General features: G+C 41.5%; 1 protein-coding gene across 1 annotated transcript; it reads right to left on the bottom strand.

The window, feature by feature from the left end:
- Positions 1 to 1,282: 1,282 nt before the first annotated feature.
- KIFC1 (kinesin family member C1) lies at positions 1,283 to 3,826 on the bottom strand. Its single transcript, XM_067464784.1, is given in 4 exon segments — positions 1,283 to 2,238; positions 2,241 to 2,303; positions 2,306 to 2,672; positions 3,797 to 3,826. Coding segments are annotated over 4 exon segments (1,401 nt in total). The 3' UTR covers positions 1,283 to 1,297.
- Between the last annotated feature and the right edge of the window lie 11,080 nt (positions 3,827 to 14,906).

The raw sequence follows: 14,906 nt of genomic DNA, 5'->3' as shown, positions 1-14,906 counted from the left end.
TCTTTATTTATATCTTGCCACCATCTCTCTGAAGGAACTTGGGAAAGCTTACAAGGCACTCCAGGGTGCACGTATAACATACAACAGGTTAAAACGGTACCAAAAGCATAAAACAAGTCACATAAAATTATAACAACAACCCCATCAACACATGTAGCATAAAATCAAAATAATACAATTTTAAAACAACAGTAGATAAAACCAACTGCAGTCAATTCACAAGGGGCCAAGTGTCAGCTTCATATGGGCCCATTCAGCCTACTCAAGGTCAATGACCTGTCTGTACATCCATGTTTTCAGGTTGGAATGGAAGGATTGAAGGGTGGGGACTAATCTAATCTCTTTTGGGAGGGTATTCCAGAGCTGGGGGGTGGGGGGCACCATAGAGAAGGCCCTCTCTCCCATCCCCACCAACCACACTTGAGATGGTGGTGGGACCGAGAGAAGGGCCTCCCCTATCAATTTCAGCACCCATGCCAGTTCGTAGAAAGAGACAGAGGTGCTGCTGGTCACTTGGAAGGCAGATAAAGGAATAGGGAATCAGCCTGAAGATGTAAATTTATAGCTTGGGGTAAATTTCTGCATCCAGTCCTGAGCATGGAAGTTAAGGTTTCAGTTGTGACCAGGAGTGCCTTTACACATTTAAGGCTTGTGTGCCACCTGTGCCCATTTCTAGAGTTGTTGGATCTGGCCCTCTGCTACAGAGTTATTGGATTTGTCCCTCTGCTACAGAGGGACAAATCTCTCTCCCCTCTTCTGATTGGGGCTTTTTTATGTGAGCAGCATTCTGGGAAATGTAGTGTAGGGCAGGGCTTTTTGCATTCTCTGCCAAAAGGCTCCTTGCTTTCCCAAACTACATTTCCCAGAATTCTGTGCTTTCTTTCCCAGCCACCTCTGCTTTCTCCCTGCATTCCCTCTCCTAATGGTGAAAGGCCATTAATTTAAAGAGGAAAGACAGCCTTATTGGCTTGGCTTTGCTTCCTTGTGCTGAAAATAAAACTGACTTTGGGAGGCTTCCTAGATTTACAAAATGAAAATGTATTGGGTAAGTTTCAATTCTTCTTATTCTTATTCTTCTTTTTTCTTCACCTTTATTCACAAAGTTTATTAACTTTTTTTATAACAGCGTAAGAAAGAGAAAAAACACCCCCCCCCCCCAATAATCACAGAAAGAGAATAAGGAAGAAGAAACTGGGGAGTGGGGGTCAACCAACCCCTCCCCCACCCCAGTCATGGACCCCGAAGTGCTTCTTTGCTGGCAAACACACTGTCTGCTCCGCCATCCGTCGTCCGTCCCTCATTTCCTATTGGCCGATGCTGTCCCGATGACACACTCATTTACTTTTCTGGCAAATTGGAGGGAGCTGAGGGACTCCCCAAAGTTCTCCTCCAAGGGGGAGATGTTGACAAACATGAGCATCTTGGAGCTGCCTCCCAGGGAGTTCTGCAGCAGGTTGGTCAGCTTACTGTTCCGGTAAGGAATATGGGCTTTCTTATTGCTGAGGGCCATGATGACCAGGCTCAGGTTGGAGAGGCTGCTGTTGATGGCCTGGGTCTCCTTGAGGCGCTCCCTCGTCGAGAGGGACTTGTCCAGCCGCTCGCTTCCAGCCAGGTCCACCAGGCTCAGCACCGAGGAGGTGTGGAGCTCCCGGGCGGCGTGCTGGCCCTCGATGCGGAGCTGGAAGAGTCTGTGGCTGCAGGAGGAGCGCTCGTTCAGGTTGGTCTGGGCCACAGAGTGGTTGACCTTGGCTCGCTGTAGCAGCTTCAGCACCTCCTGCTCCGAGGCGACTGGGACGTAGCTGAGGTTGGGGACGTGGAGCTCCTTGGTGCGCTGGCTGACCCTCTGGATCTCCAGCTCTGTGTTCTGCTCCGGCCGCAGAACCAGCAGGTCCCTCAAGGTCTCGTTGTAAATCTCAAGGAAGTTGGCCGTGAATTGGTACTTCCACCCCTTGGCCTCCATCTCCTTGGCGGCCTGGAAGATCTGGTGCATGGCCCGGGGGATCATGCTGGCAGCCTGGGGCTTCATCTCCTCAGGGCCCTCCATGGTGTAGGTCTTCCCGCTCCCCATCTGGCCGTACACAAAGATGCAGACGTGATAGCCATCCAGGGCCAATTGGACCATCAAGGAGATCTCCTCGAAGACCGCCCCTTGGGAGCTGGAGGGAAGGAAGACCCGATCGAAGTGGAACTCGTAGGTGATGTCCTCCTTACGCTCCTGGCCGACATGGGATTCCTCGCCTTGGAGAGGACGAGGCCCTTCCGATCTTTGGGCGTGAAGTGGAGGTTGGCCATGCCCTTCTGGTCTCCTTCTCGCAAGGCAGCAGTGGGCGCACATGGCAGAAGACATGGATGTTGCCCTTCAGCTCCTGGACGGTGTTGTGCAATTGCCTGCGCTCCATCTCCGACTTGTGCAGCTTCTGCTCGATCTCAGGAACTCGGGCTTCCAGGGCCTCCTTCTGCTTTGTCCACTGGGCCAGGGCCTCCTTCGTCCGCGAAAGCTCCAACTCTCTGCTTGTTAACCTGGCTGTCAGCTCCACATTGGCCTCTTTGGCCTCCCGGCTGACCACTTCCAGCTTCGCGATGGCCAGGGCCTGGCTGTGGACGACGTGCTCCAGGTCCCGCTCCTTGGCCACCAGCTCCGCGATCTTCCGGCTGCTCTCCCTGACCTCCTCCTGGCGCCTTGTTCACCTTCAGGTTTTTGATTGCCAATTTAATTTCTTTTTCTGATATTTCTTTATTCAGAGCTTCTCTTTCTTCCTCCGATATTCTTTGAATTTTCTTTTTCTCTAGATATTGCAAAATGTTTTCTATCTTGATCTGATCATCTTGATATAATTTTTTGTAATATTTTACGAATTGATTTCTTATTTCTGCTTCCTGGGTGTACGCCTTCTCATTTTCTCTTATTTTTGTTATGTATCTTGATTTCTTCATTTTTGTTAGTTTTTTGGCCAACCACCTCTCTGGTTTGTTCGCATTTTGGAAGTGGTCTGCCTTAATACATTTTAATTGATTAGCTTTTTCTTCCAACTCTAAGTGTTCCCTTTTTTTTTGTAAGATCTTCAGCTATTTAGCTACTTCTTTACTTTTTGGATTTCTTTTTAGTTTTTCCTCTTCTTTTGGTATCTCTTCCATGATTTCCTTTATTTTTCGTATCTTTTCTTTCTTCTTTCATGCCTTTTGTTGTATAAGATGATCCCTTAATACCTCCTTGCTTGCTTCTCATATGGTGAATATGCCGACCTCTGATGTATCGTTATTTTTGAAGTAGTCTTCCAGTATATTTTTATTTCTCTCAATATCTTCTTTTTTTCCAGTAAGTTATCATCCAAATTCCATCTCCATCTTTTTTCTCCAGTTTTAATTTCCATTTCTATTGGACAATGGTCCGAGTCTGTTCTTGCTGTTATCTTTATCTTGTTCGTCATTGTTAATAGTGAAAGCGAGGCCCATATCATGTCAATCCTCGACCAGCTCTGGTGTCTGGCCGAGAAAAAGGTGTAATCCTTAGTATTTCCATTTTTAACTCTCCATATGTCTTCGATTTTTAGGTCTTTCTTTATATTTATAAGAGGTTTTGGTAGCATACTTGATGTTCTTTCGTGTATTCCTTTGGTAATCCTGTCTAATTCTTTGTCTAATACTCCACTGAAGTTGCCTAATATTATAATCTTATCGAATTCTTGATCTAATATATATGTTTCTAAGGATTTCAGAATTTTGATTTTGTATTGTTGGGCGCATATATATTACATATTAGTATTCTGGTGTTTTGCCAATTAATTAGTACTCCTACCATTCTCCCCTCTTGGTCTCTGAAGGCCATTTCTGATGTGATATCCTTGCTAATATAAGTGGCCACGCCCCTTTTTCAGAAGCCGATGAGTAATATACTATGCCTAATTTTTATTGTCAAAATGTGATACATGTTTGTTGGCTATGTGTGTCTCTTGTAAAGCAATTATTTGAAACTTTTTTTAAAAAATATATTAAATATTTTATTTCTTTTATTGGAGTTAAGGCCGTTAACATTGTTACAAAATAATCTAAAACTGGTGTTCATTTAATAAGTATTCCTTGGTTCTTCTTCTTCTTCCTCTTCTTCTTCCAGTACTTCCTCTTCCTCTCCTTCCTCTTCCTCTTCATTGGTTGCTATCTCTTCTTGACTTTCTGTCTTTTTCTCTATTATGTCATTCTGTGCTTTCTGGTTCAGCTTGTGTTTGCTTAGCTCCAGTTCTTCTTTTCTGGGTGATAAGGTCAGTTGCTTTTTGGTCTGTTTTCTTTTAATATCAGAATCTTCCTCTTTTTCTTCCATTTCTTCCGTCTTTATTCCTTTGTAAAACTGTCTAGCTCTTTCCACTGACTTTATCCAATATCTTTGTCCTTTGTATGTCGTCATTAACCCTTCTTTTTGCCAACGGAATCTCATATTTTGTCTTTTTAATTCATCTGTTAAGAATGTATATTTTCTTCTGTTATTGATAGTAGAGATTGGGTATTCTTTTAAAATCACAATTCTTTTTTCTTTGTAAAATGCTGATTTTCAATTCTTAAGTTTTTGGTGCAGGCCATGCCGACATGTTGGAAATTGCCTTGAAAGTGTGAATTTAACAAATTTGGTACAACATACGAAGACTAACAAACATGCACACCTCTATTAATTAAGCACCGGGACTCTGGCACAGTTGGCTGGGAGCCAGCTGCATTAAGATCACCATTGACCAAAAGGTCATGAGTTCAAAGCCAGCCCAGGTTGGAGTGAGCTTCCAACCAATTTGTGTAGCTTGTGGTTGACCTTTGCAACCCAAAAGACAGTTGCATCTGTCAGGGAGGAAATTTAGGTACCACTTATGTGGGGACACTAATTTAACTAATTTACGAAGCCATAAAAATCTTCAGCAAGCATGCGGGGAATGAGGAAGTACTTCATCAGTGTTGTGAATGGACGGTGATGCTCCCCCTGGTGGACAGAAAAAGTTGTAATGTTAAATAGCCTCTGACTGTCTGTCTATATATGTTGTGTGTTTATGTCATTTAATGTTTGCCATGTATATGTACATTGTAATCCGCCCTGAGTCCCCTGCAGGGTGAGAAGGGCAGAATATAAATACTGCAAATAAATAAATAAATAAATAAATATCCCTATTAGATTTACTATAATGTGCAGATGAAAGAGAAGGAGAAATAATAGTGGTGATGTTAGTGAACTTGGAATCATGGCTCCCAGCTTGTTGTTGAAATCTAGCTCTTCAAAACACAATCGTTTAAGATTCAATGCTGTCTTAACACATGGGCAGTTTCTAAGAGGCCCCTTGAGCAAAGGAGTCCATACCAATCTACGAACAGAGCAAAGGAGTCCATGCTAATCTAGAATTTTACAGTAATTTTCCAATCACTCATCTTAGATTCAAATTTTCTGCTAACTCGGTAGAAGGAGAAAAATTATGACTAAGTTCTATTTTTATGTTGATTTTTTTCAACTTCAGAGCTCATGTTATATTGTAAAAAAAGTTTGTATTGATTAATCTTTGTTATACAGCATGTTTTTAAATGTCAAAACACTGTTTTGTTGAAATTATCAATAAATATAAGTTTATTTTATCGACAATTTACATTTGTATTCCTGTGAATCATTGTATAGGCAGGGCCCAGTGCACTGCTTTGCTTGGGGACCTATAATGCTGTTAGATGGCGCTGCTAAGAAATCCTATCTTCTCAACTTAGAAACTTTCTCTCAAAAAAGGAGGAAAAAAGGAAAGCACATTCAGCAACAGCTATTACATTTATGTGGTGTGTTCACAGCATAACTCTGACTTAAGGTTCCGGACTACTCCCTTGATTTAGTTCTTGATTCATTTGGGATTCGCAACATCTCTTCTTATATTATGGTTCTGGACACTCCATTCTTGAGATTGCCAGATCATCCCTGATTAAGGTCTCAAGTCAGGTGGCCCAACCAAAGGCTGTCCTTTGGGGAAAAAATAGAGCCTCCATACCTGCTGTTCATTTGGCATACCTGTAGATTTCACTGTAGATTATGAGTTGAACAGCATGTGAAAGAACCAACATCACATTTCTGCCAAGGAACAAGACTCCCAACCAGTGCAATCTCCCAGTAGCCCTCCTATGATTGTTGCTAAGCACGAGGGAATCCTGGCTAACAATCATCTTGATGCTTCTTTAAGTGCCTTCGGTTTTTCTATTTTTCTAATCCAGTGGCTCCCTCTTCTCCTGGGCATCCTCTGCCACACACACAGTATTTTCTAAGAACCACAGATGAGAATAAGTAAACACTGGCCTTTAAGAAACTGTTGATTTTTGCTTCCACCAGTATCACTGAAGACTGTTTTGATATTAACAAATAGGTTGGAGATTATCACATCATTCAGGATGCAACACAGCTTTGCAGAATGAGAGGGATGTTTCCCACTCCAAAGCTCTGTCCTCCCCTGAGTGATGCAATCCATGAAGAGCACAACCTCCTGCAACGCTAAGGGAGATTCCCTATAGTTTTTGCAGGGAATCGGGGTGCAGGGAGGCTCAGAAGGCACTGCCCGTGCCCAGCCATGCCAAACTGGCATCAGCTGGGGCTCCAAACCAGCATTTAATTCCGGTTCAATCTACATTATGTGGCAGCATAGAGGCACCCTTAGAAACAAGTTGAAAACACACAGCAATTTCAAATCACCTTGATTCTTGGCTTTTTTTAAAAAAATGTATAGTATGAATACTTTCAGGGTAAAATAAGTTTATAAATATGTTATCTGAGAGGAAAATGCTTTGTTTAGAAATGTATATATTTTGAAATGAATTTTTATGTGGTTTAAAAATATATATCATGGATTAATACAGGAATGGGTTGGTAAAGAGTTTTGAATGAGAACATGCAGAGCTGAATGAGACAGAAAATAAACCAGTTCATCTATTTCTACTTTTTAGTGCCATAACATTTCTTGTTGCATTTCCAGAATGTGATAGGGATTTTAGGGGCATGGGGTATGAAGAGTAGCTTGTTATTCATCCATCCATTCACATATACATTTCAATGACATTATATATTTCTCTTTACCTTCCTTTCTTATTCCTTTACTCAGTTCACTTTTCTCTCTTCCCCTCATTCATCAAAGAGCTATTGCAGATGTTTTAGCAACCAGCTAACCCTTGTGAATAACTGCTTATGCAAGTGGTCTGCTCAAATCATCACCATCATTTATTATTTCTGCAGCACTTAAATTATACTAAGCACTCCACAATAAATAAATTTACAGCAATCCTTGCCCTTAAGCTAAGTATCTAAATCAGATGGAAATAAAGGAAAGAGAGAAATGGAAGGAGGAAGGGAAGTTATGTCAATTAAAATCAAGGGGATGGGAAGCAAAAGTTTTTAAAAATGGAACAAAGGCCCTTTTTTAGAGAAATAAACACAATGATTACACTTAAAAGCCAGACAGGGAAAGAAAGGTTTTGGTTTCAAAAGTTGAGAGCACATGAAACAAACATTAGAACAAAGAATTTCTTAGATTTTGATAGAGAAGAAGAAGGTAAATCTGGGGCTAAGAAGTAAGTAGTTGGTTGTGTCTCAGAATAAGATTCACCTTGCTCCCTACAACAAACCAGCCACAGTTGTGAGGTTTCCAAACAAAAGGCAGTTCATAAGCAGTGAAAAGATCAATAGTACAGGTTATAATCCAATATAATCCATATTGCCAAAGCAGGAGACTTGAAGCACAGGTTCAGTGTAAAGTCCATGAAATAGCATGAAGCAGCCTTTCCCAAGGCCCGGAGCCGGAGCTAGCCAAAAAGCAACGTTGGAACTGACAACGAGAAATCTCTGGAGCAGAGCATATATTCACTAAACATCAAAACAAGCAGCTTTCCCACCAAACTGATGATCTCAACACTTGGCCGCAATCCGTGGCCTCCGTCTCAACACCTGGGCACCTCGACCCTGGTTCTCAGCGTCTGTCTTATCATCTGCATTCCTTTCCTGTGAGAACTGCAGCCTCTCTACAGATACAGGCTGTGACTGAGAAAACTGAAAGCCAACATCATCAGCTGCACTCCCACTCTCATCCCCATCATGCTGTTGTTGTTGAACCACAACACTAGTGAAAAATAAGAAGAACAAAGCTCTGTTGGGGAATGAAGAAACATATTACATTCAAACTAAAACTTACAAGTAAAAGTAAGAGGGCGGAAGAAGAGGAGGAAGGAGGAGGAAAATGAAATGTAGAGGATAGGCTTGTGCAGTTCAGCTGGAGGGTGATCGGTTTTTGGTATCCAAATTTCATTGGGTACCCAGAGCCATTTTCAGGAGCCTCTCAAAAATTGGCTAATGGAAAATCTATTTTTGGTTGGGCAGCCAAAGGTTTGGCCCATTGGCGGGAAAGGAGACTGTTTCTGGGACCCTTTCCTTTCTTCCTTTCAAGGAAGTCTGGGTTTGAAGAAGGGGTTAAGGAAGCCCCCCTTCTGGGACCCTTTCCTTCTTCCTTTCAAGGGAGTCTAGGTTTGAAGAGCAATGGAGTTAAGGAAGCAGTGCATGAGACATGTCATGGTGTTCTTCTATTCTGATTGGGCCAACTGACAGGGCTCACAGGGAAACCCCATTCAAACAGCACACGGCAGCCTCTCTACGCACTGCGTGGTGCCGAATAGGGGAGGAGGAGACGTGATAGGCTGTCACATGGTCCCGTTATGGACAAAAAGAACGTGACTCTTACTATTACAGCCATCCAACCAAGTCAAACAAGCCTGATTGGCCAAAGGGAACCCATCACTCTGAATCCATGCACAAGCCTAATAGAGGAGGGAAGCTTTGGGCTTAGAGCAGTGTAACATCATATAAAAGCTCATGAAAGTACTTCTCTTTGTGGGTCAATACAGTATGCGGCAAGATGTGTTGTCAAACTACTATACTTCTGGAGTGTGGATGGTCTCAGACATATTATGAAGATACAATTCATTATCTGATTCCTGATTGGTGAGCTGGCATCAATTAGATAAGAAGAATGTTAGAAAAATAGTATCAAAGGAACACTAGAAAGAAGCAATACTACCAAGCAACAGTAGAAAATAAAATCTGAATAAAAAATAAATCCCCCATGTAATGTCAAAAATGTTCACAAAGCATCATAACTTCTTACATGCTCTTTTGAACAAACTATATAATAACTCTAGAAAGTCCCTCTGCAATACAGTGCATATACCATTGATTTCACATACCTACGTCTGAAAAAATATGTTCTTTAGACATTTTCCCGTCCCTCCAGGGTGATTCTATGATATCCACTGGAAGTTTACAAATTTGTACTCGAGGACCTAGAAATGCTAGTTAAGTGTCTTCTCTAGGCATTGTCTAGGTCCTCCAGGGCAATACTATAGTATGTTTCTGCCAGATGTTATTCATTTCTATCCCTTGATATTGTTGGTATTGTGAAACATGCTTGTACCCATTGAAACAAGTATGTTTCATAACACCACAATGCTGAACCAATCTGGCACTGAAAGATGTTGGGATGTTTTCCAGGAAATGAGTGGAAATGCATGCGTTTCTCCTCAGTTTGTGAAGGCTAAAAGAAAGAAAAAAATCTTACTCAGTTAATACCACTTGAACCTTCAGCAGATATGAGCAACTTAGTGGCAAGCTAGCTTAATAGCACCTTTTGGAACAGTTTGCAACAGTTTTATAAATAGTCCAGCAAGATTTATGGAGTAAAAGGCTTTGTCCTTTCTCTTCTCATATCCATTATCTTTGACCTTACTTCAGTCTTAGCAAAAAGTCTAGGGGCAACTTAAAGATTAACAAATTTGATTGGGCATAAGACATCATGAATTGCAGCCCTCTTCATCTGAGGCATAAAGTGGTGTCTCAGCCAGAAAACATTTATGCACAGTTGATTGAGAGTGTTTTGTGGAAAAATTGGAATCCCCACTCCCAGGAATGTGTATAAATGTCAGCAAGTCAAGACAAGATTCTGTGGTGAAGAGAAAAGCAATTCATGATTTCCTAATCGAATTTGTTAATCTTCAGGAGATGTCATACATTTCAATGCAGTTTTTGCTTTGGCCTCAGAATTTCTTAAGTCTTTTCACATTACACAATTATAGCTCTATGGTTCCACTTTTCTCTATCTCTTCCCACACTACCAACCCTATGAAGCCATAGGAATCAGCCATGGAAGTCAAAGTGGAATCAAACTGCTATAAAATTGCCATGTGCCTCTGAGTTCCATTTCCTACATGATCTGTCTGTAACATATAAAAGCTCTGACATGTCTCTTACACTGCCATTTTACACAGTGTCTTGTTACTGTATATTGCCTAAAGAAGCAATCAGAAGAGGTTGTAAGAGTTTTTATCTTTCAACTGATAGTTACTGCTATCATATATTATGTGCTCTTCTAATATGGATTTTAAAAAAGAAACAAACAATTAGAAGCACAGAATACAAAATCTGCTACTGCAAAACTATGGATTATGAAATTATGGCAGAAACTATTATTATAGTTTTAACAACCATTAGATAAATGAGTCACAATATCAAGGTGAAAGAAGAAAGTGCAAAAGCTGGGTTGCAATAAACATACCCCCCCCCCCCCCCCAGATTCTGGCAACCGGACTGATTGATAACTGGCAAATAGAAGGAGAAAACGTGTATTTCTAGGTGCAAAGATTACTGCAGATGCAGACTACAGCCAGGAAATTAGAAGACGTTACTTCTTGGGAGGAAAGAAATGACCAATCTCGATAAAATAATGGAGGGTAGAGACATCACACTGGCAACAAAGATCTGCATCGTTAAAGCAATGGTATTCCTTGTAGAAACCTACAGATGTGAGAGCTGGACCATTAGGAAGGCCGAGCAACGGAAGATAGATGCTTTTGAAGTGTGGTATTGGAGGAAAATTCTGAGAGTGCCTTGGACCACAAGGAGATCAAACCAGTTCATACTTCAGGAAATAAAGCTCGACTGCTCATTGGAGGGAAGGATATTAGAGTAAAAGATGAAGTACCGTATATTCCGGCATATAAGGCGACTAGGCATATAAGACGACCCCCAACTTTTCCAGTTAAAATATAGAGTTAAGACAACTCCCATGCATAAGACTACACCCGTGTATAAGACGACCCCTGACTTTTGAGAAGATTTTCTTGGGTTAAAAAGTAGTCTTATACGCCAGAATATACTGTACTTTGGCCACATCATGAGACGACAGAAAAGCTTAGAGAAGGCAATGATGCTGGGGAAAATGGAAGGAAAAAGGAAGAGGTGCCGACCAAGGCTAAGAGGGATGGATGGTATCCTTGAAGTGACTGGTTTGACTCTGAAGGAGCTGGGGGTGGTGATGGCTGACAGGGAGCTCTGGCGTGGGCTGGTCCATGAGGTCATGAAAAGTTGGAAGCGACTGAATGAATAAACAACAACAACAACAAATCAGGTCTATTTAGCTTCATGGAGAAATCATTTGACATAAGGCTATGCACTCAGCAGAGATGTATGGGTGAAATCAGGTGGTGTAGAATAATGAACGGGAGAGTGGCATGTGGCTGGAAGAAACCTCCATCATCTCATTTATCTATCACTTTATTTATATCTTGTCTTTTTTCCCAACATGGTCAGTGCAGAAGTTGAGGGGAAAAACAATATAAGCAACATAGTCCTGCGTAACCTGCAAGATGATTTCTGGGCCACACATAGATACAAAGATGTCTCTGACAGATCCAAAATAATTCTAGCGATTTTTAATGATTGATGGGGCCTATGCAATCATATGCTCCTAAACTGAACCTTTCATCCCCAGGTTCAAGTCTGGGATTCTGATAATTGGGTTATACAAATTCTCACATAGGCAAATGGCTCTGATACTCTGTGCTATGTCCTGCAATTAGCCCATCATTGTCTTTCATCTGAAGCCTGGTGTTAATCGGAATAATTTCTCATGCTGTGAAGAGGGGCTTCTCACATCTGGCATGTTTCGAATTCTCTCTCTTATGCTAAAGCGAGGGTAAATGTCAGCAATTGCACTGTTGGTTAGATCTGCACAAACACTGCTAATAACAGGTTTCAAGACTTTGGGTAAATGAATAACAGGAATTAGGGGGGCGCAACACTGACTGTAGCAGCAGACTGCGGGGGGTGGGTCTGAACAGCTGGCATGCTCCAGATCTCATGTGTTGGCTGCGAGCTCCAAATCCCTGAGAGCCAAGCAGTCACCTTGACACCCTGCCCATCAATCTCCCCAAACACTCTTCCACTCCAAAATTGTCACCTGTCTCTTTCATGTTCCGCTACTTGATTTCAAACAGAAGGACCAAGGTGAAGAATACAAGATGTAGTTTATCAAAGCTTCCATTGAGCCCTGCTTCCTTTCATTTGGATTCCTTTTGTTACTGGATATATTGTGTCTCAGGAGAGACCCGTGCTTGTGATAACTTGGATAAAACCTGCAAGTGTGCAATTTTTATGTGGCATGTCTTACAAATGAAAAGCTGGAATGGAGGTCATTGCCTGGACATGATAATATTTCAAGGGTAGGAATGGAGGTCAGTGCCTTTGACAACTGCTGCCAAATCATAGATGTGTGTTTTTGTCTCAGATCTATTAAGGCCCTTAATCTGATGACATTCATGATTAGTAAAAAAAATCATTTGCACTTCAGAAAAGATGCTGGTTCCTTGGAAAACCCAGCAGTTCACTAGTCCTGTTAAAGCAGACGAGGAACTGAGGCAAGTGTAGGGGGTTGTTTTTATGCCCTCGGACCTATGATGGAATGGACCAACTGGGAAAAATTCCAAACATTATCTACACAAAAGAATTTCAGAAGAAAAGCAATCTGTTCTTTACAGATGACAGCAAAACCTTTGACTGCAGAGATCATGAGGAACTATGTATTATTTTAAAACAATGATTTCCATACTCTGGTCATCAAGGTGTTTGAGACTTCAACTTCCAGCAACTTCAGTTGCTTTAGCTAATAGCCAGAGGCTCTGGGAGCTAAAGTCCAAAACACCTGAAGGACCTAATTTTGGGAATCATTGCTCTAAAAGAAATAGGATTGCCATGGTGTTTGCTTGTACTGGTGCACAATCTATACTCGGGATAAAAAAACCTTATTTATTTATTTATTTATTTATTTATTTATTTATTTATTTATTGTACTTATATTCCACTCTTCTCTCCCCAAAGGGGACACAGGATGGATCACAGAACACATATACGGCAAACATTTGTTGCGAATTATACAACGAGAAGACAGACAACAGATAGAGATATATAGAGGCTTTTTATCATCATTTGGCATCTTTTGTAGGCTGTGCTCAGAATAAAATCACAAATTCATCACCATCCACTGGTGTGGTCAGCCATTATTGATGTTATGCATTCATGGGAGTTTTAGTTTTACATGGTCTTTAGTCTTATCTGCCAGAGTGCTGGTGCCAGGCCCGTAGCCAGGATTTAGTTTCGGGGGGGGGGGGGGGGGGGCTGAATTTTTTTCAGGGGGGAGGTTCGGGGGGGGGGGCTGAGTCTGAGTGAAAGAGGGTCTAGCCTAGCAAACCTTTTGTATCATTACCCCAATACCCTCATGCATATGGGATATATTGAGTATGATTATCAGATCATGATATGAATAAACATAACAGTTTAAATAATGCACCAGTAAGGCCTTTTCGTGAACCACCATGAGAATTTCGGGGGGGGGGGGTGAAGCCCCCTGAGCCCCCCCCCCCCCCCCCGGCTACATGCCTGGCTGGTGCCTTAGCAAACTACAACTCCCATGTTTTTAAAGTATTGAACTGTGGCCATTAAAGTTGTGTCAAACTGGATTACATCTACAATGTAGGTGTATCATTTGTCCACTTTCTGTTAGAGCTTGGGAAATTTGCATTTGCAGCTACAAGTCTCAGAATCCTTCAGCCAGCATAGCCAATGGACATGCTGTCTGTGAGATTTTGAGAGCTGCAGTTCAAAAAGAATTTTTGCTATCTTCTAGTCTTTGCTTAGACCTAAAGTGCTTTATGGCTTTATAATTTTTTTTTTGTAACAATAAACATTGACAGATAGTTTGAAGAGACTGGAGAAGTGATCCATTGAATTCTGTTTCCATCAGAGGCCAATTCAAATGAAGTTAGAGGATGTACATACCATCCTTGGGCACTGACAGAAATGGTTCTCTTGTTCCCGATGATTGATTCCTACTATTGGAATGGGAGGATTATGTCCACAGCATTAGAAAAAAAAATACTAGGGCTGCAACATTTAATCAGCTTAAATGGTAGATTAGTCAACAGACACTGTTGTTGGTAAGGGAACATTTTAAATTAAAGACACTCTTGGTCATCATTTGAGGCTATTTTGGCTCTGGTGTACAACTGGAAGAGACAGTGGGGAAAATATTACAGCTGGCTGAGCAATAGTTTTATGTTATTGAACAGCAACTGATCTTGTGCTTCCTTCTGTCTCTCGAAAGGCTACTATATTGTCATTTTGGTGCTAAGCAAATTCATTTTTGTTCACTCCATCAATTGATTGCTCAGTCAGCGAGAAGGCCGATGATTAATCAGCCCAAATACACTAATCACTTGATGGCCTTAGTTCATAGTCACTTTATCTTCCTCCTTCAGACTTTTGGGGAGCCCAGTTGCTATTTAGCCTCTTTTTAAAATGTTCCTTTGATTTTAAAAGGATGATAGTTAATTTCACAACTTTCTAGTTCTAGGGCCAGGCCTCAGGTGGAAAATGCTGGGGAGTGTAAGCAGTAAAAGGGTCAAGTTGTATGTGCCATACAATCTGCTCTGCACCCATTGTCCATTGCAAGTTTTATTCTTGCAAAATGCAGAGGATTCTACCTTGTTTCCATAACATTCAACATATGAAATTTTGCATTTTGCGAGAATAAAACTTGCAA

The sequence above is a fragment of the Anolis sagrei genome, chromosome 2, assembly GCF_037176765.1.
Source record: "Anolis sagrei isolate rAnoSag1 chromosome 2, rAnoSag1.mat, whole genome shotgun sequence".
Classification (NCBI taxonomy): Eukaryota; Metazoa; Chordata; class Lepidosauria; order Squamata; family Dactyloidae; genus Anolis; species Anolis sagrei.
The sequence above is the reverse complement of the archived record's forward strand: the minus strand, read 5'-3'. Positions and strand labels throughout refer to the sequence as shown.